This window comes from Macrobrachium rosenbergii, chromosome 31 (assembly GCF_040412425.1).
Source record: "Macrobrachium rosenbergii isolate ZJJX-2024 chromosome 31, ASM4041242v1, whole genome shotgun sequence".
NCBI classification, from domain to species: Eukaryota; Metazoa; Arthropoda; class Malacostraca; order Decapoda; family Palaemonidae; genus Macrobrachium; species Macrobrachium rosenbergii.
In genome coordinates, this window is record NC_089771.1 from 6,173,465 (window position 1) to 6,200,964 (window position 27,500).

The 27,500-nt window shown below is 39.4% G+C and overlaps 1 protein-coding gene and 1 long non-coding RNA gene across 2 annotated transcripts in view; both read left to right on the top strand.

Moving 5' to 3' along the window:
* The window catches only part of LOC136855265 (myosin heavy chain, clone 203-like), a 2,019-nt gene extending 1,477 nt beyond the window's left edge, over positions 1–542 (top strand). Inside the window, exon 1 of the mRNA XM_067132164.1 lies at positions 1–542. This exon is cut by the window's left edge and continues 1,477 nt beyond it. Coding sequence (XP_066988265.1) covers positions 1–542 — 542 coding nt within the window.
* A 13,829-nt stretch (positions 543–14,371) lies between these two features.
* Positions 14,372–27,500, top strand: part of LOC136855226 (uncharacterized) — a 54,049-nt gene continuing 40,920 nt past the window's right edge. The window contains exon 1 of the long non-coding RNA XR_010857953.1: positions 14,372–14,704. This is a non-coding gene — a long non-coding RNA (uncharacterized lncRNA). The remainder of the gene's footprint in view (positions 14,705–27,500) is intronic.

Genomic DNA, 27,500 nt, shown 5'->3' on the forward strand with positions numbered 1-27,500 from the left:
AGGAGGAAATTGCTGTGAAGAACCAGAAAATAAATTCACTGAAGAATTCCCTAGAAAATCTAAATGCAGAAGTTCAGTTGGTGAGGAACTGGGCGGTTAAAGTGGAAAGTGAAAAGGCTGACATAAACTTAGAATTAGCCGCGAGAAACCAGGAAATAACTTCACTGAAGAATTATCTAGAAAATGAAGGAGAGACGAAAAAAATTATGAACGAAGAACTTGAACAGATGAAGAAGCGGCTGGCTGAATTAGAAGGCATAAATTCAAATATTAAAGATGAACTGATCAAAAAAGACGAAATGATAACTTCGATGGCCAACGCTCTAGAAAACGAAAAGGAAAACAATAAGATTTTGAGAGAAAAATTAGGGAAACAAGTCGTAAAGCTGGATTCCATCCTGGCATTGCTGATGCAAGCCACGGATCACATTCAGGATTCAGACAAAGAAAGCAACGAAGGGACGTCGCCTTCTGCCGAAGTTGGAGACAGTGAGAAACCTTCAAGTGATGCAGAATTGAAGGAATTTAATAAAGAAGGCTGAAGGTGGAAGGAGGGCTACTTTTCGACCAGGAGGGAACAACAGTGACTGATCGTTTGGCCCAGAGGACTTGGGTCAAGAGCCAACTGTTGAGCCTGGAGTGTTTCCCCAGGTGAGGCATCTGTCCCCCCCAGACAGCTACCTCTCTGGGCAAGCACTTTTGGCCAACAGCTGGTAGCCCTAGGGCTCTCTTGAACCAAGAGTTGACTGTTGAGCCTGGAGTGTTTCCCCAGGTGAGGCAACTGTCTCCCCCCAGACAGCTACCTCTCTGGGCAAGCACTTTTGGCCAACAGCTGGTAGCCCTAGGGCTCTCTTGGACCAAGAGTTGACTGTTGAGCCTGGAGTGTTTCCCCAGGTGAGGCAACTGTCTCCCCCAGACAGCTACCTCTCTGGGCAAGCACTTTTGGCCAACAGCTGGTAGCCCTAGGGCTCTCTTGGACCAAGAGTTGACTGTTGAGCCTGGAGTGTTTCCCCAGGTGAGGCAACTGTCCCCCCCCAGACAGCTACCTCTCTAGGCAAGCACTTATGGCCAACAGCTGGTGGCTCAAGGGCTGCCCACAATGCTTCTTCAGGAACACTCCTGGGCTAAGAGTCAACTGTTGAGACTGGAGTGTTTCCCCAGGTTAGGCAACTGTTCCCCCCAGACAGTTACCTCCCTGGGGAAACACTCCAGGCTCAACAGTTGACTCTTGGCCAAGAGTGCTCCTGAAGGAGCATTGTGGGAGTCCCTGAGCCACCAGCTATTGGCCAAAAGTGCTTGCCCAGAGAGGTAGCTCTCTGGGGGGACAATAGCCTCACCTGGGGAAACACTACAGGCTCAGCAGTCAACTCTTGGCCCAAGAGGGCCCTAGGGCCACCAGTTGTTGGCCAAAAGTGCTTGCCCAGAGAGGCAACTGGCTCCAACACTGGTCTGCTACCCCTTTGGGCAAGCACTTTTGGCCAGGAGCTGGTGGCTCAAGGGCTGCGCACAGTGCCTCTTTAGAGGCACTCTTAGGCTAAGAGTCAGCTGTTGGAGGACAGTTGCCTCGCCCAGTAATACTATCTCTCTCTCTCTCTCTCTCTCTCTCTCTGGCGGAGCTCTTCCGTAGAATTACCTAAACCTTTTTTTTATATATGACAGACCTTTCGGGGTCCTGTATCAGCTCATAAATAATCCAGAAAGGTCTGGGAAGAGGTTCAGTACCCAGACGTTAACTTAGTCAACACTGTCTGAGACTGACAGTTTACACAGAGCTTCCTAGTTCCCAGCAGCCCAGGATGTTCTGTTGCCACTTAAGCAGATTTCTCGAGAGAGATATAAATAAGTCTCTCCTTTCTCTTCCTTCCCATCTTTAGCTCATAAGGTGAAGAGTCTCTCTCTCTCTCTCTCTCTCTCTCTCTCTCTCTCTCTCTCTTAAACAAGTAGACACTCTCTCAATTCACTTCCGACGAAAGAGACAAATCTGATGCTCGTGCCTATTAGTCACATCAATCCGTCGAGGATTTCTTCGTTGGCAACTCGTATTGTTCTCGACGGGGTTATGCAAGATTGATATTGGAGTCTTTGCCAACAAGGGTTGGGATACAAGTGACGGGACATCTCAGCCACGGGTGTTTCCCCAGGCGAGGCAACTGTCCCCCAACAGCTGACTCTTAGCCTAAGAGTGCCTCTGAAGAGGCATTTGTGCGCACCCCTTGAGCCACCAGCTCCTGGCCAAAAGTGCTTGCCCAAAGAGGTAGCAGACCGGTGTGGGAGGCAGTTGCCTCTCTGGGCAAGCACTTTTGGCCAACAACTGGTGGCCCTAGGGCTCTCTTGGACCAAGAGTTGACTGTTGAGCCTGTAGTGTTTCCCCAGGTGAGGCTATTGTCCCCCCCAGACAGCTACCTCTCTGGGCAAGCACTTTTGGCCAACAGCTGGTGGTCCAAGGGCTCTCTTGGGCCAAGTCGACTGTTGAGTGTGGGATGCTTCCCCAGGTGAGGCAACTGTCCCCCCAAAGACAGCTACCTCTCTGGGTAAGCACTTTTGGCTAGCAACTGGTGGCTCAAGGGCTGCCCAAAATGCTTCTTCAGGAACATTCTTGGGCTAAGAGTCAACTGTTGAGCCTGGAGTGTTTCCCCAGTTCCCCCAGACAGTTACCTTGGGGAAACACTGTTCCCCAGACAGTTACCTAACCTGGGGAAACACTCCAGGCTCAACAGTTGACTCTTAGCCCAAGAGTGTTCCTGAAGGAGCATTGTGGGCAGTCCTTGAGCCACCAGCTGTTGGCCAAAAGTGCTTACCCAGAGAGGTAGCTGTCTGGGGGACAGTTGCCTCACCTGGGGAAACACTACAGGCTCAACAGTCAACTCTTGGTCCAAGAGAGCCCTAGGGCCACCAGTTGTTGGCCAAAAGTGCTTGCCCAGAGAGGCAACTGCCTCCCCGGGTCTGCTACCTCTTTGGGCAAGCACTTTTGGCCAGGAGCTGGTGGCTCAGGGCTGCGCACAAATGCCTCTTCAGAGGCACTCTTAGGCTAAGAGTCAGCTGTTGGGGGACAGTTGCCTCTCCTGGGGAAACACCTGTGGCTGAGATGTCCCGTCACTTGTATCCCAACCCTTGTTGGCAAAGACTCCAATATCAATCTTGCATAACGTCGAGAACAATACGAAAGGTTAACTGAGAAACGGATTGATGTGACTAATAGGCACGAGCATCAGATTTGTCTCTTTTATCGGAAGTGAATTGAGAGAGTGTCCACTTGTTTAAGAGAGAGAGAGAGAGAGAGAAGGCTCTCTTCACTGGTTTTTGAGCTAAAGATGGGAAGGAAGAGAAGGGAGAGACTTATTTTATATCTCTCTCGAGAAATCTGCTTAAGTGGCAACAGAACATTTGAACTAGAAAGCTCTGTGTAAACTGTCAGTCTCAGACAGTGTTGAAACGTCTGGGTATTGAACCTCTTCCCAGACCTTTCTTGTTTAAGTCATATAAAAAAAGGAGAGAAGAGAGAGAGAGAGAGAGAGAGAGAGAGAGAGAGAGAGAGAGAGAGAGAGTATTACTGGGAGTCACTGCTCGCATACTTAGAATTTTTGTGCCTTTGACATACACTAGATGAGGGAATTAGGTAAGTAAAGAGAATAGATGCCATAGAAGTAACGGCGAAATATACTAAAATTTCGCAATTCACCACACTCGAAGAGATAAACTCTCTCTCTCTCTCTCTCTCTCTCTAGTGGTAGAGGAAAAGTGTGTGCAGGATGCAGACCTAAGGTATTCTTCATTGCAGGATGCAGACCTAAGGTATTCTTCATTGCAGGATGCAGACCTATGTTATTCTTTATTGCAGGATGTAGACCTGAGGTATTCTTCATTGCAGGATGCAGACCTAAGGTATTCTTCATTGCAGGATGCAGACCTAAGGTATTCTTCATTGCAGGACGCAGACCTAAGGTATTTTTCATTGCAGGACGCAGACCTAAGGTATTCTTCATTGCAGGATGCAGACCTAAGGTATTCTTCATTGCAGGATGTCTCACTAACACTGATTATTTCAAAACTATCCATTTACAATAATAGATTGCGTAGCTGATTTCGCTTTATTGAAGGACATTTCTTCTTCCTATTACCATTATTATTTCATTAGATGAAACCTATTCACAAGGAATACCAATGAATACCAAGAATGCCCCAGAATAGCACTGAATACCCAGAATAACACTGATTACCCAGAATACTCCATAATACCCAGAATACCCCAGAATAACACATGATTACCTGAATACCCAGAATACTCCAAAATACCAATGAATACCAAGAATGCCCCAGAATAGCACCGAATACCCAGAATAGCACTGATTGCCCAGAATACTCCAGAATACCCAGAATACCCCAGAATAACACTGATTACCTGAATACCCAGAATACTCCAGAACATCAATGAATACCACAGGGTACCTAGATATGCTGTGAAGTGGAGTGCAAAACTCTCTCTCTCTCTTTCTCTCACTTACTCCGTCTCTCTCTCCCTCTCCCTCTGTCTGTCTATCTCTCTCTCTCTCTCTCTCTCCCTGTGTATCTGTCTCTCTCTCTCTCTCTCTTACTTACTCCGCCTCTCTCTCTGTCTCTCACTCTTTCTCTGTCTGTCTGTCTCTCTCTCCCTCACTTACTCCGCCTCTCTCTCCCTCCCTCCCTGTGTATCTGTCTGTCTGTCTGTCTGTCTGTCTCTCTCTCTCACTTACTCCGTCTCTCTCTCTGTCTCTCACTCTTTCTCTGTCTGTCTGTCTGTCTCTCTCTCTCACTTACTCCGTCTCACTCTCTCTCTCTCTGTCTGTCTTTCTGTCTGTCTGTCTCTCTCTCTCACTTACTCCGTCTCTCTCTCTATCTCTCACTCTTTCTCTGTCTGTCTGTCTCTCTCTCCCTCACTTACTCCGTGCCTCTCACCGAAGGCAAAATAGAAGAGGAAACATGTGCTGCTACAAATGCTTAAAATCACGCAGAGTACCACTGCACCTATATTTATTGTGTCACCCCCTTCCCTCCTCACTAGCAGCGAGTGGCCACATTAAATTCCATTCCCCAATTAGGGGCCCGAGGTGCTGTACACAATGCGTGCAGACCTCTTCGGCCGGAATTAGTTGCCACCAATAAAGCTCCTCCTTGGGGATGTTTGAACCGCCGAGCAGAACAGTGGTACCCAGAAGGATTCCGGGCATTTGCTAAGCAGAAGCGGTTTCATTTCCTTTGATGCTCTGCTCGTCTGCCCGATGTATCACTGCTCGGTTGCTCATATACACAAGGTGGAGGGAGAATAATGTTAGCAAATGGAGTGGGTGGACATGTTTTGGGATCACTTCTTCAAGATTTCCTTTCAGGTAGGCAGCAGCGAGTTGATGGGATCTTTAGTGAACCAAGACCCATCATGTCTGGAGTTCCACAGGGTAGTGTTCTTGGTCCTACAGTAGGCAAATTTCTCACCTAGACTAAACTGAAGCCAGCACATCCAGATACATCCATCTGATTATTAATATTTTCTTATCAGATATGTCCATACGTACGGACATATATGATATTGGAGTGAAAAAGTTCTACAGTCATAATGGGAATTCTATGCACTTAATCACAGAAAATGTAATGACATAATAATGCGGTAAATATTGTCGAAACTGCATACTTCTCATGTTCACTATATAATTGGCAACCGTCAACGGCGCTCAAAGCTCTCGCCGTTTGTAGATCACTGTCTCTCGGAACTACTGCCAAACTGAGTCAAGAATGGATGCAACATAACAAGACATATTCTCATTTGCTCTTCACATTTCACACGCAATCATAAATATGATAGAAATTATAGCAAATGGAAAATGTGGCATTCTGGTTATGCTTGACCTAAGTGCAGCATTTGACACAGTTGGCCACAATCTACTGCTTGAAGACCTGAGAGCAGTAGGCATCGAAGGTGACGTACACAAATGGTACAAAAGCCACTTAGAAAATAGGAAGGTTACAGTAGTTATATTAAATGTAAAATCAGAAAAGAAAAGTCTAACAACAGGAGTCGCCCAAGGCAGCGTTCTGGGTCCACTATCAGCGAAACAATAATAAACAACCTCTGTTACGCCGATGGTATGGTCCTGATTTCCCCTTCGTCAGTGCAAGAAGGTCTCCAGCGACTCATCGACACCCGCCGCCATTATGCAGAGGAATTTGATATCCTATGCAACGAAACCAAGACCCAGTGTATGTCGCTGCTCCCCAGATCGCTTCAAGATATTGCAGAACCACTAATTTTCCTCGGAAATCATCGCCTGGAATTCGTGCACTGAGTTTCCGTATTTGGGCCACATTATCACGGACGACCTACAAGATGCGGCAGACATAGAACAGAGGCGTCGCAAACTATGTGCAACTGGCAACATGATTGCAAGGTGGTTTGCCTTTTCTGTCACCGAGAAACGAAACTGCTGCTCTTCTGCTCGTACTGCTACAGAATATATGGGCGTTCCCTTTGGACGAACTATACCCGAGAGACCTTGAGACGTATCATTGTTGTTCACAATGACAATCTGAGACGCCTCACAAACGCTCCTCGCCATCACTCAGCCACGCATCTACTTTAGATGTTCATAGAAAACCGCCTGGGTAACTTGAAAATCATTGTGAGGCGAACAATGTCCAGTCTGATCACCCGACTGAGAAACAGCAGCCATTCGCTCATACAAAGCCTCCTGAGCAGTGAGGCAAGAAGAAGAAGATCTAAATTGTGGGATAGATGGAGTAACGAGGCGTCTGTTCCTTAAATGCCTTATTCTCTGCTTTTGCAATTGTGAAGTGTCACCTCCAGAATCTGTCATTATTATTATTATTATTATTATTATTATTATTATTATTATTATTATTATTATTATTATTATTATTATTATATTTCTACGTTCCGAAAGATGGAGTAATGAGGCGTTTGGTCCTTAAATGCCTTATTCTCTGCTTTTGCAATTGTGAAGTGTCACCTCCAGAATCTGTCATTATTATTATTATTATTATTATTATTATTATTATTATTATTATTATTATTATTATTATTATTATTATTATTATTATTATTATTATTATTATTATTATTATTATTATTATTATTATTATTATATTATATTTCCGAAAGATGGAGTAATGAGGCGTTTGGTCCTTAAATGCCTTATTCTCTGCTTTTGCAATTGTGAAGTGTCACCCCAGAATCTGTCATTATTATTATTATTATTATTATTATTATTATTATTATTATTATTATTATTATTATTATTACTATATTTCTCATTCGAAAGATGGAGCAATGAGGCGTTTGGTCCTTAAATGCCTTATTCTCTGCTTTTGCAATTGTGAAGTGTCACCCCAGAATCTGTCATTATTATTATTATTATTATTATTATTATTATTATTATTATTATTATTATTATTATTATATTTTATTCCGAAAGATTATTAGGCGTTTGGACTTTTCTACAAGTCACCTCAGAATCTGTCATTATTATTATTATTATTATTATTATTATTATTATCATTATTTGACTTTTCTACAAGATGAACGTGCCATCAAGATCACCGCAGACAACGTCTTCTCTACCGACATCGACACGCGGCTTGACCTCGTCGTATACTGTCAAAACATTGGCACGAGAAACCTCATTATGAAAAACGACCCAGTCCCAATAACAAGAGGTCTTCTTAAACAGACGAATGTGGCATACCGATTCAAATGCCCAGTCCGGGGATGTCTCGGGGCCTATATCGGTATGACCACCGTGAAACTGGCGAAGAGAATCTCCTGTCATGCCCAACCATCACAAGGAATGACGTAGTGGGAAATACAGAAGTAGGATCTAATTGGAAAAGGCCCCGACCCATGGCGCCTACGGCTGCTGGAGGCGCTCTTAATACAGCAGGTCTTCCTCCTGCCTACCAGCATTAGGCGGCCTGTTGCTTCTGTAGGTGACAGACCGACGACGCCAGGCACCGCAAGAAACGACAGTCCCGAACGTGGAACTCACAATGATGTCGGAGATTCTGCGAGGAGCAACCCGGTGCCCAATCAGAATATTCGCCCGTGAAATACCAGAGAATGACGTCACACACCAGCGCTGCCGCTCGGCGATAAATTTTTGGCTTGCGAGAAAATCTCACCGGTCAATATATCCCCTTGTTCTTATGAGTATTGGTGGTAGAGAGAGAGAGAGAGAGAGAGAGAGAGAGAGAGAGAGAGAGAGAGAGAGAGAGAGAGACTGCTCGTTCCGACATGTCAATAGTCTCTCACTCGCTCAGCATTTTGCACTGAATTTTGTTGCCTATCACAAAATATTTTTTTATAGAGAGAGAGAGAGAGAGAGAGAGAGAGAGAGAGAGAGAGAGAGAGAGAGAGAGAGCCCTTTCTCCTCCCAGACTCTTGCTGGAAACAAGTAAATAAACATTTTGATCGCCTAAATTCTGCTCCATACATTTCCACCTTTTATTAATAAATCTGAATTCAAATGCCATTTATTAATATTTCATATTTAAAATAACATTTCTTAATAAATCTGAATTAAAACACCATATATTAATAAATGATAACGAAATACCTGGCATTCTTTAACGGTCAACGGACTGGTCCCGATAACATTCGTTCGCTTAATGAAAACAAACTTTTTTTTTTTCACCGCTGATTTTGAATAAATGAGAATCAATGGTTCTCTTTTATATGAAATTCATTGAGAATCACTCATTCTTATTAATATGAGGATATATGAGAATCATTGATACTCATTTTACAAGAATACTTGAGAATCATTGATTCTCATTTATATGAAAATAAATGAGAATCCCTGATTCTCATGAGAATCGATGAGAATCTCTGATTCTTATGAGAATCAGTGGGAATAACTGTTTCCCATTTATTTGAGAATCAATAGGAATCCATTTATTCATTGATCCTCATTTATATGATAATGATTTTCATTTATTTAAGAATTTTTGAGAATAACTGATTCTCATTTATATACGAATCAGAGGTTCACTGATTCTCATTTATTTGAGAATGATTAAGAACCACTGATTCACATTTATATGAGAATCAGTGAGAATCACTTATTTTCATTTGTATGAGAATCAGTAAGAATCACCGATTTTCATTTGTTTGAGAAAAAAAATGAGAATCCGTGATTCTGTCTTATATGAGAATCAGTAAGAATCCCAGATTTTCATTTATATCAGAGTAATTTGTGAGAATTTGTGAGAATCGCTGATTCTTCTTTTTTGAAAGAATAAGTGAGAATCACTTATTTTCATATGTATGAGATTCAATGAGAATCATTGACTCTCATTTATATGAAAATAAATGAGAATCAGTGATATCTGAACTTCGACATATACACCAGAGCTCAGGAACTAAAAATGCGAAACTCAAATTCTATGGGATTATAAACATGAAATTTCCACGGATATTTTTGCCACTGGAAATATGAGGGGTTTGAAGAAGATGACCCAGGAAACGCGACCGCCAGATCCATCGCCAAACGGGAGCTAATGAGGCCAAAAACCACTAGGGAATTTGGCCATTCTCCTCCTTAAGAAACGCCACCTCCATAGCATCGGAGGCCTAGGGCCACACCTTTATGTTTTTGTATATATACCATTGTAACTTTCCACCTGTCCATATTCTACCAGTGAACAGGGGCACAGAAGCTAGTGCCTGAAATATATGGTTTCAACGTTTAAATAGTGTTTTATGGGCCTTCTTATATTCATATTACACTGTAGTATTACAGGAAAAGACATTCATATATATATATATATATATATATATATATATATATATATATATATATATATATATATATATATATATATATATATATATATATATGGCCGTACACCAAAATCTGTTTGGCCGATTTGGGCGTGAAATTTGCAAAGTTTGGCCGTAAGGCGTCTCCGTAATCTGGCACCCCTGGACTTGTCACTCACCCCTCCATGTAAACTTGTGAGCAGCACGGAAGCATAAGGGGGCCATCTTTCTAAAGTTTTGGATTATTGTAGCGACTTGGCGCGAGCGTGCGGTTAAATAAATCAAATAATTATAATTATTATTAATTATCCTTCATAGATATTATAACTTATTAAGTTGGAATGTCTTATTTATCTTTTGATTTCCTTTATTTATTTTCTCTACTTTCCAAAGGTGTTCTTCCCCGCGTCTTCCCCCGTTGCCTAGCAACCGTCTGCCCCTGTGACGTCACGCTTTGTTTTCATCTCGCGGAGAACGTCAAAAGGTTCCCGAAGAATTTGGCTGCATTAACGGCCATTTCTTGTTGATTTGGTTATATATATCGACGTTAAACATGGCGGAATTAAATAAATACGTAGGAAATAAAATGAAAACGCCGTGTTTAAGTGATACAAGGAATAAAACCTCCGAGTTTGGAGGTAGGAAGCCATGCCGTTCTACCTTGGCCATATTTAGGCAAAGGCTGAAGACGTTACGTACCGTATGAAGTGAGTCGATGGTATAATTTGATTCTAATTACACGACGCCAGATATGTAATTAATTAACGCCCAGGGGGCGTTTGCAGTTCATTTCAATCGCATCATCAAGTGGGGTTCGCGGTTAAGGACAAATGGCTGACGTCAAATTGGCACTTTTAAATTTAAAATACTTTAATTGATGATTTGAGTTCCTCAGGGGTATATTTAGGACTGAATTATACTACTAAGACGCCGAACTCAAATTATAATGGCTGTTATATCACTATAACTTTAAGTCTCGCGTGTGGTACATATTCTAGAAGTTATATTAGCTTTTTGGGGTTCTATAAAAGCGAAGGACAGATGGCGGATTTCATCATGAACTAAATCACAGATGTATTCTTTCTTTTGTAATTATATTCATTTAAATATACTCAACCTGCATTAAAATTCGTATCTGTATATTGTCGAGGTTATTACATGAATAATCAAGCCCTTCGTTGGCTGAGTCGGTTGAGCTTCAGACTGTCACTCGATGGGCCGGAGTTCAATTCCCCCGGCCGGCTGATGAAGAGTTAGAGGAATTTATTTCTGGTGATAGCAAAACATTTCTCGCTAGAATGTGGTTCGGATTCCACAATAAGCTGTAGGTCCCGTTGCTAAGTAACCAATTGGTTCTTAGCCACGTAAAATAAGTCTGATCCTTCGGGCCAGCCCTCTCTAGGAGAGCTGTTAATCAGCTCCTCAGTGGTCTGGTAAACTAAGGTATACTTAACTTTTACGTGAATAATTATAGCCTAATAGGCAAAGTTTAATACTTATGGTACTTACTAGGCTAGGTTAGTTTATAGGCTAGGAGGCATGAATAGTTTAATGGAGTTTTGCTGATTTAACTGACAGATAGCTGTTAAAGTCTTTATTAGACAAAATTTTAGGTTGTTAGGCAGGATTGTAGGCTATTTAGCCTAATGTCAGAAGTTAACATATTAGGCTAATTATGAATTAATTGTTAGTTACTTTGGGCATTATTATGATTATATTTAAAGTGCTAAGGTAGATGTGCTTTTTGAATAGAAGAGACTGCATTAATGATTTTTTAGCTTGAATTTAAAATGTAAAAATGACTCAGTTTTTGTCACAAAATAACAAACTTCAGTGAGTGGTTATTATTTCCTCTAAGGAATTGTAAAGTATAATTTCCCAGCAGTTTTAGTGACCATAAATAGCTGATAGATTGTGTGTATAGTTGGGCGTAGAATGGTAGGATCTCAAGGGTCTTAGCAGATTTTAGTGTGTAAAAAGGGAAGTGAAAAGACAGTTCCTGACGTTGTGAGGCTAAGTGTACACCAGCACCAGATGACTGTTAAAATTTAATTGTCTTTAGGGCACTTTTATAAATACTGAAGATGTGGAGCATATAGCCAGCTTATATTGCATAGCCTTGAGGTACCACAGCCTAGGCTAGCCTAGTTATTATTCACAGACCCTTCTGGTGAAATATGAGGTATGAGCACAGTAGCTGATTGGTTTTGTCTTCATCATCCAGGTATATTCTTGAAGGCCTTCCTGTCAGACTTCATTTGGTACATCTGTTCCATTCATTTGTCAGTTTCATTTCATAGCTTCCTTGGATAACCTCCCTTCCATGCCAAGAAGTATTTTTTACAGTTCATGGGACACACTGAATGGTTTAGCTTCCATATATTCCAAGGTTCTTTTTCCAACATCTTTGTTGCATTTTGGCTTCACTTTTCTATCTTAAACCTTGGTCCTATTAATATTGAAGGTTTTGGTGGTATATACCTTCCCGGTATTGGTCAGATTTTTTGTCATGTTCCTGTATAGTATTTCAATCTTTTGTTTTTAACAGACTGTAATCACCTGTACTTTATTTATCAAAATGTTATGCTTATACCATGTGGTATTGGTCACTTTGCACTGATGGCACTTTTCATCTAATTAATAACGATTCTGTTTTTGCAGCAGAATTGATTGAGTGGAATAAACTGAACAGTTAAAATGATTGGAAATGTGGTACCACACACAGCCGTGGTATTTTTCAGTGATTATAGGTGCTATGCAAGCCTGTACTCTCCTTCAAACTATCTTGTACTATACTACAGCAACTAGGTTTTCATTCTAGAATTTGTATGCTGAATCTTTACTCATAGTCACACAAAAGAAAGTGAAGATACTGTACAAATAAAACAACCAAAGCTGCTGTTATTATGACCAGATTGAGGTAGCCATCCCTGTCTCTTATTAATAAATTCCAGAATATATGTCATAAGAGATCTGATCAAATTATGAGAGAGACCTGTCATTGGGTTGTGCCATTTTTCATCTAGTTCCTAAGCTAGACCCAACGGGTGAATTTTAGTCACGAGGTAATTGCTGGTTTTGTTAAGAGATAAGAATAGCAACAAGTGGCGGCGAAAAACTCACAAACCTGTGGGGAGTAAGAGTAATGTAGTTGGAAAGATGTCATATTTTTTTTTTATTTTTGTAGAGAAGTGAATTGTTGTATTATGCCATAGAGGGTCATTGTTTAGCCTTAGGTGAAATCCAGTGCTAGACTTCAGTCTCTTATGGAATGAACTGTATTCTAAAGGTTTCATTGCAGTTATTAATCAGGTATTTTGGATGTTGGTGACCTGGGCATCTGCGTCAATACTTATTTCTTCATATTTCTCTATTAGGAGGGTAGTAAGCGGTGGTTGCACTTCATATGGTTCCCATTAGACATAACCTTGCAAAAATAAGTTGCCTTCATACCCCTAATTATAACAGTATAACTTCTCATGGCACCAATTTGTTCATATGTCAGCCCATTGACAATTCTGCGACAGATTTGCAACCTTGTTTGCAAAATGCATACTTTACTTTATTTTCTCGATTGCTCTTTGTTCATACGTTAGGGTTCTGACTTTTTAATAATGGCAGGAGGATAGCCACAGGTAGGGGCTGCTTATAGGGTCTCCTAGGTCAGTCATGCTTGTTTGTCTGTGAGTAGTACAGTACAGTAGTACCTTTTTGTATTGAAACCATTGTGCAAGGGGTGTTGTGATGCTCTTCTAGCAGTTTAGTGCTTGTGTATTCCATAGGGATTAGTGCCACCTCGGGCCAGCCCTAGGAGAGCTGTTAATCAGCTCAGTGGTCTGGTTAAACTAAGGTATACCCTTTTTTTTTTAGTGCCACCAGTGCACCTCACGTGGTGCACTGTAGGCAATGCTTCAGGTTCTTTGCAGCTTCCGATGTCCCGGTTTAGCTCAAAACAGGCTTTGGATGCTCACCTCCACTCTTTCTTCGTATGTCCTTCCCTTCCACACCTTTGACATTTTATTTCAAGCACCTTTCTTTTCATACCACTGGCCACATTCACTCTACTCTTCTTCTACAGTATTGCTGCCGCGGCTCATACTTTTGGCCATAGCTCACACTTCTACTTGTGTGGCGCCAAATCTTACCACTGCCCCGGTTTATACCCCTTGAATTCCTACCACTTCATGCACTCTCCCCACATACGTTCGCCTTTCATTCCTCCAGCGTTCCTCCACATCCTCAAATTCAAAGTCCTCATTCCACTTCAATTGCTCATTCTCCCATCTCATCTTATCCTTCCACTTAGCATTCACAGACTGCTACATGACCAGTCTTGGTAGCCAGAAACTTCTTCGTCAACGTCTTATTATCATTCATGTCTTCATCACTGCTTTCTTTTTCCTGTTTCAAGCCAGGTTGCGTACGTTGACACACCCATTCTCCCTTATCTGTACGCCCGCAGACTCATTCTTCCTCTTATATCTTATTCCCTCTTTCACTCGTCTCGCCTGATCGATCATCCTCTCTTCCAGAACTTCGTGTAAGAGTTTAGAGTCAGGCCTAACCCTCATGAAAACCATCTGATTGACATGTTCGGAACTATGAGTCTGTCGGGAAATTGATTTTATGTAGAATTTGAAACGATTGTGGATTGCGGCATTATCAGTAATTTGCAAATTGGAAAATTATATGAACGTTTTTTTTAAATATTGAAAGGAGGTTGCAACAAAGTCATGATTTTCCCTTGGGTTGCAGGTCATTGAATGCAGTGAAATCTGGTGTAGTCATGGCGTCCTGGACCGTGATTGAGACTGTGCTGGCATGGGGGCCCACCAGATAATAAGAGCTGATATTCCCGGATGAGGTTTCACTTGCCGTCTCTTGCAGTTGGTTCCCAGTAAGGTACGTGAAAGGAATGGATGTTCGTTATATTACTTTCTGTAGCAAAGTCCTTTGAAGGCTGCTAACATCAGCAGTCATGTTCAGTTCATGAAGAACATTTATATCTGTTATAATCATCAGACATTATAATGCCTTACCTTGGCTAATGTGCCTTACAAAATGTTTCCATCATTCCTTATATTTATTTGATACATGAGGAACTGACAGAATTTTGCAATGGCATGCCTCCACACAAAATGAAAGCCTTTGGTTTATGTGAAAGTTTCCTGTGCATTTATTAAGACAGAAATGTGAACTGTGTCAAAAACTCACATGCCATATGGATTCAGAGGTGCCTTGCCAAGGTCTGGGCATCTTCAAAACCGGTATACTCGGCGTCTGATGTTTCTTAAGTATACCTTAGTTTTACCAGACCACTGAGCTGATTAACAGCTCTCCTAGGGCTGGCCCGAAGGATTAGATTTATTTTACGTGGCTAAGAACCAACTGATTACTTAGCAACGGGACCTACAGCTTATTGTGGAATCCGAACCACATTTTAGCGAGAAATGAATTTCTATCACCAGAAATAAATTTCTCTAACTCTTCATCAGCCGGCTGGGGGAATTGCACTCTGGCCCATCGAGTGACAGTCAGGAGCTCTACCGGCTCACCCAACGAAGAGCTCTGATGTTTCTTAAAATGGGTACATACTGTATAGGCTAACTTTTTTTTCTTTTGTCATGACCCCTCTTGGGCATGACAGGAAGAAGCAGAGGCATGGCGTGATAGAAAGAAGAGACAGGCACTAGCTGCCGACCCCATTAGAAGATGGCTTGAAGGTCGACTGTATTCACCAAAGTCAACTGGTCAGGTTATTTTCAGCGCAGTATTTACATTCTATATCAGTGTATGTTTGTGATTGAAATAACCATGGGAAAAAGTCTGTTAATGGAGATTTGAGAACTAGGCAGGGAATTAAAGCTATGTTTGGCTTGCACACAGTTTTGATCAGGCTTTCATGTTGTAGTGAAATTATTCCCTAGTGAACACTTTCTCAAAGAGGAAATCTGGATGCAACAGGGTCACATCCTGTTATAAATGATATAGGCAGACTTTAATCTGGTACAGTATATTTGCTAGATGGAGGTTTCATGACACTCAAGATAAAATCTTGGAAAGTGTTATATTTGCAGGATTATACATAGGTGAAAGGATATTAACCGTTTGGGGGAGAGTGACTTCCAAGTTGTGTGGAAAATGGAACCAATAAAAATGATCATTGCTGACAAATCTTTTAGCAAGATTGGTGCATCAGGTTTTGTGACTGTTGCCACACAGATTTCTGCTGTGTTTTTATTTTTTAGTTATGTCTGTGTTTAAGATACTGGAGTTACAATTACCCCATTGTATGTGAGGACCGGTACACTGTCCAGCCCTTTTGGGCTTACTCTTTCTGTTCTGGCCCATGACCTGGTCATATGCCCTGACCAGAGACTGGTCTGAGTTCCACCTCCAGGCTTTCAAGGACTGATCTTCAAGTCTTGATTAGCAAAGATCAACACATTTCTGTGACAGCATCTGCAAAGCCTCTTGGCTTTTGTGGGTTATTCAAAGTTAAGTTATTAGCTCTGCATAATGCAGGTTTTCAGGACTTTCACAGTCATATGAGCACTTAAAATCGGTGTTCTTGTTCGTGTGTAATATGTCAGTTGTATAGGAAACTCGGGAAAGATTTCCACCAGCTTGCTGTAAAATGCAGTTTTATGGCCTTCAAGAGAACTGCATTGTAATTTCACACCTAGATGTACTCTGCTGTCATTGTGAACGACGGGGCACAAACAGTATTTGCATGAACATGTTTTGGCAGAAAAGGGTAAAGAAAATATACTCACAACCTTTAAAAAACACTCTCCTTCCCGTATAGTACAGTAGTTTTGCTCCTGTCACGCCCTAGTATGTTATTAAGAATACTGAATTAGTGATCTGTCAGTTTGGTATGGGGCATTGCAATGTAAATGGGATTAAGAGATTTGTTTTCTGATAATGCCTTCCTATCAATGAGACTGCGTCAGATTTCCCTGTTATGGGATTAACTGTGAGATGATCTCTCTCTCTCTCTCTCTCTCTCTCTCTCTCTCTCTCTCTCTCTCTCTCTCTCTCTCTCTCTCTCATCTGGTCCAGGTCTTCACCTGCGACTTGTCTCGTCGAAGTCATTATAAACGTCAGGTCAACAGTCAAAGTGACAAAACAGTGGCAGGCCTTGGGAAGGATTACAGTACTCCACGTGAGTCGTTGGGCCAGTGATGTATCCTTGCAGCTGAAAAGACTGAGATGCAATGAATTTTCTGATTGGATTGTCACGTCAACTAAATTCATTGGCTTCTCATTCCATGCACTCTGGGCACTCTTGCAATTGTTCACTAATGCGCAATGTGCATTTTAGATTGCTGTTCAGCGATGCGCTGTTTCCCGTTGTCACACTCGTCCTAAAGTGCTTATAAAGCGTGTTTTTTTTATGAAAGGTGTATTTGTGGAGGCAGCTATTCCATGCCAAGGGGGTATTCGGGTACACTCGTTTATGGGACTGTTGCTCAAATGTTGACTTAGGTTCAGAAACGCATATAACGAACTGAAAATCTTATTGAAAGACACTATTTCCACCTCGAATCTGCTCCTAACTGCTGAAGGCAAAACCTGCAATAAAAAAGAAAAGAAAAAAGGTATTTTAGTCCGTGTCCGTCAAAACGGCTACTGCTTTAAAACTATTAGAGGTAAAGAGCCAAACTATGTCCCATTTAATAGCTATAGAGTGTGTCAACAATATCTGGAGAAAAAATAAAATTTTCAGTTGTGTGCGTTTTTGTAACGTAAGTCAGTATTTGAGCAACAGTCCCTGAAGAATGCAGCTATTTCCACCTGAAACATTGCCAAGAAACATTCAAAAACATTTGCATGTGAAGTCTACTCGACCGAAGAAATAATCAGGTTGAAAAAATACCAAAAAGCCAGCTGGTCCAACATAGATGCAATGGCTTTCTCGTCATTCTTCACTTTATTTGTTATTCGGTAATTACGCGCGAAGTTACACCCTTGATTATAGGATGGCCATCGATCTGCAACTTGGCTACAATTTCCCAACTTTCTCAAGTTGAAGAAGTTGGCCCGTTGATTAATGCATACACATGACTCTTGAATTTGCAAAAAGGTCAACTAATCCGTCCTTTTTCTGAATAAGAGCTCTAACAGAACCCAATTCATCATCAAACAATTGAAGAGGCGAGACCGATTAAAAGAATAAAACATTTCCTCGGGGCAGACGGCCCTTCAAAGAGCTGGGAAGACTCTCTTAGTTAATAAGTCAGTGTTCGAACACAGCGGTAGCTTTCCCATAAGGTAAAAAGGAACTCTGGAGTGGCACCTGGGACTTGAAATGAGTTGTATTCGGTCAAAGCAGTGGTTCCTAACCTTTCTCAATGTATGCACCCCTTTCAAATCAGCAATCAGTTCTCGCACCCCCCGAATTGCAGAAATAATAATAATAATAATAATAATAATAATAATAATAATAATAATAATAATAATAATAATAATAATAATAATAATAATAATAATAATAATTATTATTATTATTATTATTATTATTATTATTATTATTATTATTATTATTATTATTATTATTATTATTAATTAATAATTATTTATTGTATTTTATTATAATTTATTTTTATTTTTTTGCAGAAAAAAATCACATGCGTCTATAAATATATATTTTGCTTTAATTATTCATAGGCATCCTCGCACCCCTCAGGAACCGGCTTCGAGCACCCTGGTTAAGAACCACTGAGTTAAAAGAACATTGTCAAGGAATAGGGCTGGGTGGGGTGTGTGTTTGGGGGGAGGGGGAATCTCTAATGAAAGACTCTGCAACCACAATCTCACAGGATATGGGAACGATGCAAAGAAAGCAGAATCACCTGCACAATGAATAAGCCCGTTTTCTGTGCCAGTAAACATAATTATCAAGTACATACAACAGTAACGGGCTGTAGTTGTCACCTAGAAGTACCCCATGTAATCTTTGAGTTCAGAAATCAGAGGTCACAACGAGAAATGCCGAGAACTCACTTTGAGTTCAGAATTCAGAGGTCACAACGAGAAATGCCGAGAACTCACTTTGAGTTCAGAATTCAGAGGTCACAACGAGAAATGCCGAGAACTCACTTTGAGTTCAGAATTCAGAGGTCACAACGAGAAATGCCGAGAACTCACTTTGAGTTCAGAATTCAGAGGTCACAACGAGAAATGCCGAGAACTCACTTTGAGTTCAGAATTCAGAGGTCACAATGTGGAATGCCGAGAACTCACTTTGAGTTCAGAATTCAGAGGTCACAACGAGAAATGCCGAGAACTCACTTTGAGTTCAGAATTCAGAGGTCACAACGAGAAATGCCGAGAACTCACTTTGAGTTCAGAATTCAGAGGTCGCAACGAGAAATGCCGAGAACTCACTTTGAGTTCAGAATTCAGAGGTCGCAACGAGAAATGCCGAGAACTCACTTCGAGTTCAGAATTCAGAGGTCACAACGAGAAATGCCGAGAACTCACTTTGAGTTCAGAATTCAGAGGTCACAACGAGAAATGCCGAGAACTCACTTCGAGTTCAGAATTCAGAGGCCACAACGAGAAATGCCGAGAACTCACTTTGAGTTCAGAATTCAGAGGTCACAACGAGAAATGCCGAGAACTCACTTTGAGTTCAGAATTCAGTACACAGCGATTAAGACCAGAGTATAGGAGGAGCTTCTATACAGAACACTGGACACTGACAGACCGATGTTTTAATCGAGCTGACAGGCGATGATGACTTATCCCAAAATTTGTGAGAGTCGACTCCAGGAAATGACGCTTCTTAACGGATGTCATTCAAGAAACTCAGTTCAGTGGAAGTCGCCTGTGATCATATACATGGCTACATTGTTCGGTGTTATAATCTCAGAAATGTTGAGTGAAACGCTTGAAGTTGACATCCATAATAATTTGTCTTCAGCAGTATAATCTAACCATTTTTTTTTTACGTTATATGGGAATGGTTAGAATAAATAAGTTTCAAGAGTAAAGAACTTGTATACAGTGATAATATAGTGTTAATCAGAACTTTTATATTGGCCAAACCGGGAAAGCACTGGAAAAAAGAATTGAACAGCATAAGAAATGTGTGAGATATGCACAGGGGAACAGTGGTATATTTGTACATGTTAGTGAGAACAATCATGCTATCAACTGGGAAGGGGCAAAAAGGATTGTATATTCTAATAATGCACTGGAAAGGAATATCATTGAATCTAGCTTTATAAAAGAAAGTTACAACCGTAATATGAATATCAGTCAAGGAATGTATAAACTTGATCCTTTAATATCAAAAGAAATATGTAAATCGTTTAAATTTTAAGGTAGGCAGCAGAGATGTATGAAAATAGGATTATCATATTTGTAAACACAGTACGGGGGTATAGTAGTGTTAATGAGTTTCCAAACTCCGCCTCCCTGACACCTGTCAGGTGTGGATCTGAGGTCGCGTAAGGTTTGTTTATCAGCATTGCCCCCTGAGAGTATGTTGTGATTTTTAGCTAAATGAGTTTGGAAGGCCACTCCTACCTCGACACCGGCCTGAGGGGGGATATGCAGTCTCTAACGGTTGTGTAAGTTCGTCAGTACTGTTCTTGTAGTATATAAATTTGTGACTATCCATACTCTGTATCAGTCCTTCGTCAATGGCTTGGAAATAAAGTCGAAACCGGTCAGGACCTACACCCCGTTTCTTATTTTTCACCTGTGGTAATGTGTGATATATATGTATGTGTGTGTATGTATACTTTGTATATATGTATATATATATATATATATATATATATATATATATATATATATATATATATATATTTATATATATTTATATATTATATACTTATATATTCATTTATTATATAACACTATTTTTCTTGTTTTTTCAATGTGAAATGTTAGACAAAATAAAAATAAATTCATCATAAACAGTGTTGAAATGGCTGCGCTTATACTTTTAAGGAGAGAAAAATTTCTTCCAAAACCAGTTTCAAATAATGACTGATGACTGTGAAGTGAGTTTTTTAATTCTCATTATTTATTGCTCATATGACTCGTGTGATCCAAAGGATAAAGTTATCTATCATATATATATATATATATATATATATATATATATATATATATATATAATATATATATATATATATATATATATATATATATATATATATATATATAATATATATATATATATATATATATATATATATATATATATATATATATATATATATATATATATATATATATATATATATATATATATATATATATATATATATGTATGTATTATATGTATATATATATATATATATATATATATATATATATATATATATATATATATATATATATATATTTGAGTTTAATAAATTGATGCCTAATTTTTTCCCTTTTCTAAGCTTCTGACTCAAAATTCTATCATCCAGGTGTTGGAATAGTCTGTCATCCATGTGTTGCCATAGGATCTAGCATCCAGATCTTGGCGTAGGCCCAACATCCAGGTCTTGGCGTAGGCCTCTCATCCATATACTGGGATACGCCTCTCATCCATAGGTTGCCACGGACCTAGCATCCAGATCTGGGCACAGGCATATCATCCATACGCTTTACAAACACCAGCTCCCGACTGCCTCAAATCTCTCTGGAATCAGCTCAGTGGTCTGGTAAAACTAAGGTATACTTAACTTAACTCTCTGGAAATCAGATAAATATGCAACGATGAGAGTTGAATAACTCAAAACAGGAAGCAAGAAGTGAGAGACTTGAAGGTCGCTGCGAAGGCCATTACGCTAAATGTGGCCTGAGGCTTCTTGGAAGGGCTGGTGGCTGGCGTGGTAGTTAAGTAGGAAGACCTGACTGACCAGTTTTTGTCATTTCGTCAGAGTTCCAGGCGCGCTTCTCGGCTGGCATTTGTTTTGGTCGTGTTTTGCGTTCTTCTTCTTCTTCTTCTTCTTCTTCTTCTTCTTCTTCTTCTTCTTCTCTTCTTCAATCTATCTTTCAGATATTTATTTCGTAATGGAATAAACAAAAGCGTATCTGGACTGTGTTTCTAAGTTAAGTCATTTCTTCTTCTTCAAGCTATCTTTCAGACATGTATTTCATAATGGAATTAACAAAAGCGTATCTGGACTGTAGTGAGTCTTAAGGTCTTCTTCTTCTTCTTCTTCTTCTTCAATCCATCTTTCAAATATTTCGCATTTGAAGAAGAGACAAAAGCGTATCTGGACTGTGAGACAAAGTTTAGCGCTGTCATATGCCAGAGCTGACGATGATCGATTGTACTAAAGTCACAAAGTATGAAGTGATTAAAAATTTTCTTTCAATATTTCCTATTTAATATACAAATATATTTGTTTTATAATCAGAGGGAGCGAATGGTGATCGAATTGTGAATTCACGAAGTATGCAGCGATAACATTTCTGTTAGTATTTTGTATTTTAATAAAATGACCTCTGGACTGTGAGACAGAATTAAGGTTTATAACTAGAGGGGCTAACAGTGCTGTGAATGGCCTAGTTTCATAAATTTTTAGGTATTTATGTATTTAACAGTACATAAATGGTACATTTTCTTTTACTGTGAAACGTTTGTCTCTTTAGAGGGCATCGGTTGAAGCAGTTATATTTCAGGTGTTAATTGTTTGAAGATTTGCATCACGAAAAAGGTCTGTTGTTTTTCCTAAAGGAACGACTTCCTAAAGGAACGTCCTTCCTTTAGTTTAATTCGATTGGTTTGTTTACGTTATATGTCCTGTGGGGGGTTGGTGCCGACAGTGCACCCCACGCAGGCCACTGTGGGCATTACTCAAGGTCTTTTGCAGCGTCCCTTCCATGGCCCCTAGCTGCAACCCCCTTCCATTCCTTTTACTGTCCCTCCGTTCACAATCTCTCGCTTCCATCTTACTTGCCACGCTCTCCTAAGAATTGTTTCACAAGGCAACCGCTTTGAGGTTTTCCCCCTGTAACACCTTTCAAACCTTTTTACTCTCAAATTCCTTTTCAGCACTGAATGACCCCATAGGTCCCAGTGCTTGGCCTTTGGCCTAAATTCTAATATTCCATTCCGTTTACGTTTTATGCTGTTTAATATGTCAGTTGTTGGATCACGTCTGATGAAATATCGCTGCTTCCAAAGTCAGTCTTAAATAGTTTTTGTTCCTTTGCAAAAAAGGTTAACTGATTATTATTATTATTATTATTGTTGTTGTTGTTTTATACTACCATCCTACTCTTAGTATATCCCGTAACGTCATACTTCAAGCAAGAAGTAAGAAAGAAAGAAAGATAGATGGATTTAAGTCAGTGTCTTCACTGCGCAGTTTGAAGCCGATGGTAATTTTATACACTTCCCGTCTGTGGTCAAAGATTTTCTTTTTATTTTTAATGCCCTTTAGCATATCATTTATGGAAAAAAAAACGTGCATGATACACAGAAATTTATATATAAATATATATAGGCTAAATATATGTATGTATGTATACATATACATATGTATATATATATGTATATATATATTATAGCCATATATATAAATATATATATATATATATATATATATATATATAATATATATGAATATGTATGTATATATATTATAAATATATATATATATAATATAAATATATATTATAGATATATAATATATATATATATATATATATATATATATATATATATATATATATATATATATATATATATATATATATATATATATATATATATATAAAAATTAATGCATAGAATTAGACTCAAGATATGAGAGACTGCTATATATATTTAGTCAATTATTTAACTCTATTGGAATGTCATTGCTTTCTTAATGGTCTGGATTACGAACATTCAGAGCAGTTAAGCCTCGCCAATAAGATGTATTTTTTTTTATTATTATTTTGTTGATGAATTCCCGTAGGGGGTACTGCTTTCAGTGCACCTCATGCGGTGCACCGTAGGCATTATTTAAGATTCCATGAAGTGTCCCTTCGGCACCTGGCTGCAACCCCTTTCATTCCTTTTACTGTACCTCCGTTCATATTCTCGATCTTCCATCATACTTTCCCCAACCCTCTCCCGACAATGATTATAGATTCATAGAAGCCCTTTGTTGGCCGAGTCGGTTGAACTTCAGACTGTCACTCGATGGGCCGGAGTTCAATTCCCGCGGCCGGCTGATGAAGAGTTAGAGGAATTTATTTCTGGTGATAGAAATTCATTTCTCGCTATAATGTGGTTCGGATTCCACAGTAAGCTGTAGGTCCCGTTGCTAAGTAACCAGTTGGTTCTTAGCCACGTAAAATAAGTCTAATCCTTCGGGCCAGCCCTAGGAGAGCTGTTAATCAGCTCAGTGGTCTGGTAAAACTAAGGTATACTTTTTTTTATTGATTCATAGAGCAACTGCTTTGAAGTTTTTCTCCTGTTACACCTTTCAAACCTTTTTACTCTCAATTTCCTTTTCAGTGCTGAATGACCCCATAGGCCCCAGCGCTTAGCCTTTGGGCCTAGATCCTATATTTTCTTCTATTCCGGTTGATTAATCGTTTAATTATAATGTTCACTGGCTTTCCTTTATTGGAAAGTGACTGATCACCTTCTGTGTTCAAGAGAAGATTCGCCTCAATGACATTTTCCTTCAGAGTCGTAGTAATGGTAAAAACTTTGTGGAACCGACTACATTAAAGCAGTTTACACTGGTTATCAAACTTCCCTTTTCCTGCGTCTTCTTATACATTTAAAGTGACGCTTGCTGTTTGCATTTGTCATCATGTATAAGAAATTACACGTGTTCAGACTCTCGTTGTTATTCGTGACAAAATTGGGAAATTTTTTTTTTTTTCAAAATCTTTGGCATGAATGTGAATTTCTTTGGGAAATTCTTTTTTAAAAATCGTAGGCATAAATGTGAATTTCTTTGGGAATTTATTCTTTTAAAATAATAGGCATAAATGTTAATTTCTGTGTGAAATTCCTTTTTAATAATCGTAGGCGTGATTGTGAATTTCCTTGGGAAATTACTCTTTGAAAATCGTAGGCATAAATGTGAATTTCTGAGTGAAATTCTTTTTTTAAAAATCGTAGTCATAAATGTGAATTTCTTTGGGAAATTGCTTTTTGAAAATCGTAGGCATAAATGTGAATTTCTGAGTGAAATTCTTTTTTTAAAAATCGTAGGCGTAAATGTGAATTTCTTATGGAAATTCTTTGTTAAAAGTCATAGGCATAAATGTGAATTTCTTTTGGAAATTCTTTTTTAAAAAATCGTAGTTATAAATGTGAATTTCTGTGGGAAAGTTTTTTTATAAAAAATATAGGCTTAAATGTGAACTTCTTTACAGAGGTAAGTGAACATTTTTGCATGGGCTGAAAGGACCCTCAGTAAGTAATAATGATAGTTTTGGGATTAAGTGGTTAACTAACGATAAATTCTTGAATGCAACGAGTGACAGCTTTGCAATTGTAGTTTTAAGTAATTTCAAAGCCGCTCTAGGATCGCTTATTGAAATTAGATTGGCCACTACAAAATAATTATTCTGTGATTACAAGAAATTACGATAAATTCAAATCTTTATGCAGAACATGAACTGCTATTTGCTGTTTATGTATGTATGTATGTATGTATGTATGTATGTATGTATGTATGTATGTATGTATGTATGTATGTATGTATGTATGTATGTATGTATGCATCTCTCATATAGTATCACTCTAAACAATAACTTAACAAATAAAATTGAGACGAATTCTGAAGAAAATATGGTGATGATCGTTGCAAGTGGCTGATTCTTGATTTGAAGTGCTACTGGCAGCCACTTGCAACTAGTTGCATAAACTACCAAGGGAAGGTCATTAAATCAATGCCGCTTCAACACAGCAAGTCATCAATTATGGTTTTCTTGGAATTGGTTTCCCCTCAGGGAACTGGGGTGAATTTGGAGTCGTGTGGTTTCCTTAAGTGTATGTTGTAAACACATTCACACACTTCATTCTTGTTAATAAATTCAGAATGTTCACACTTTTCTTATTGCCATTTCTTCAAATAAACGTATTTACAGAAGCCTGTGTTGTAAATGCACAGACACATTCGCACTCCTTACTTGTAAATAAAATCAGAAACTTCAAAATTTTTTTTATTGCTATTTCTTGAAATCAACTTCCTCAAGCCTCTGTTGTAAATGCAAAGATGCATTCACACTCTTTGCTTGTCAGTAAATTCAGAAACTTGAAACCCTTTTGTTGCTGTTTCTTGAAATCAACTGATTTACAGAAGCACCCTTAAGACCTACTGAATTAAGGTTAAAAGACATTCAGGTTTGCATTTGCCTCGTAATTCAGGTGGAACAGGCCTTTCTTTCCTCTCCTCTCATCCTTAGACTACACAAAGGAAAATCCTTTTTAATCTTTCACTTGACATGTTGCTTTCTTACTGGCCGCATCCTCGACACAGGCGTCTTTCAGCCAGTACAGTTTCACAGTCCTCTGTCCCCAGCCGGGAAGAGCCCATCAGAAAATTCCTCTTATGGTTCCTGCTGCGTCATTCTCTATGTAGCGAAGGTGACCTGTGCTTTATCTTCCCATTTGCCAACTATTTTGATGTATGACATCGACAGATACAGACGCGCTTGCGCACTTGGGTTCATACCAGTTCTCCAGTCTCGTTCATGGCTGCCAGGGGCATGGGTATGCATTTCTGAATGCTTGTTTGCACACGAAACTTGGTTGATATAGTGAGTTTCCTGCCTGCATCCAAGAATTATTGGCAGAATATACTTGAGGAAAGTTTTGCCCATTGTAACTTAAGAGACTGTTGATATATCACGGTAATTCGTAGTTCTCATTCTTTCCAAGTCTCCTTAAATTGTAAGTCATTACATTCAGTTACCCGTGGGGCTTTCTCCCAGTTCCACCTGTAAATCCTTGTACTTCATCTCCTTGACTTTCTGAAACTGTTTTCCCCTCTTTCCTCACTGTCTTATGGGCTGAATTGTTGAAAGTGCCCCAGCCTAAATTTCATAAATCAATATTTGTACTTTCCCCGCAGGCTTTTCCTCATGTTACACCTTTCAAAACCTTTTTTACTGTGAATTTTCGTTTCAGCGCAGAATGAAGAGAGTCCACTGAACTCTTGTTGTGTCAGTTCTGTAAGTTCCTCGTGGCTCTTCCGCAGGTCCTCTTTATGCAGCTGTGGAAGAAATTATGCTGTGTCATTCTACCTGGGGTCTGCAGTCGATACTAATGAACCTTTGGTTACCTGTGCTGAATCAGCGGGTTCTGGCTTCACCTTATCCCTACGCCATGTCACACCAGTATTATTATTATTATTATTATTATTATTATTATTATTATTATTATTATTATTATTATTATTATTATTGTGAAGAAATCCACAGAGGTACACCACTTCATTTTCTCATAAAAACGAGAGAGAGAGAGAGAGAGAGAGAGAGAGAGAGAGAGAGAGAGAGAGAGAGAGAGAGAGTAGATTAAGAAACATATACCAATATGCGAACATATCAGTGTGAGGTGTAATCATGCTACTCATTGCATTTTTATAGGCCCAGCTAGAGAGAGAGAGAGAGAGAGAGAGAGAGAGAGAGAGAGAGAGAGAGAGAGAGTAGATTAAGAAACATATACCAATATGCGAACATATCAGTGTGAGGTGTAATCATGCTACTCATTGCATTTTTATAG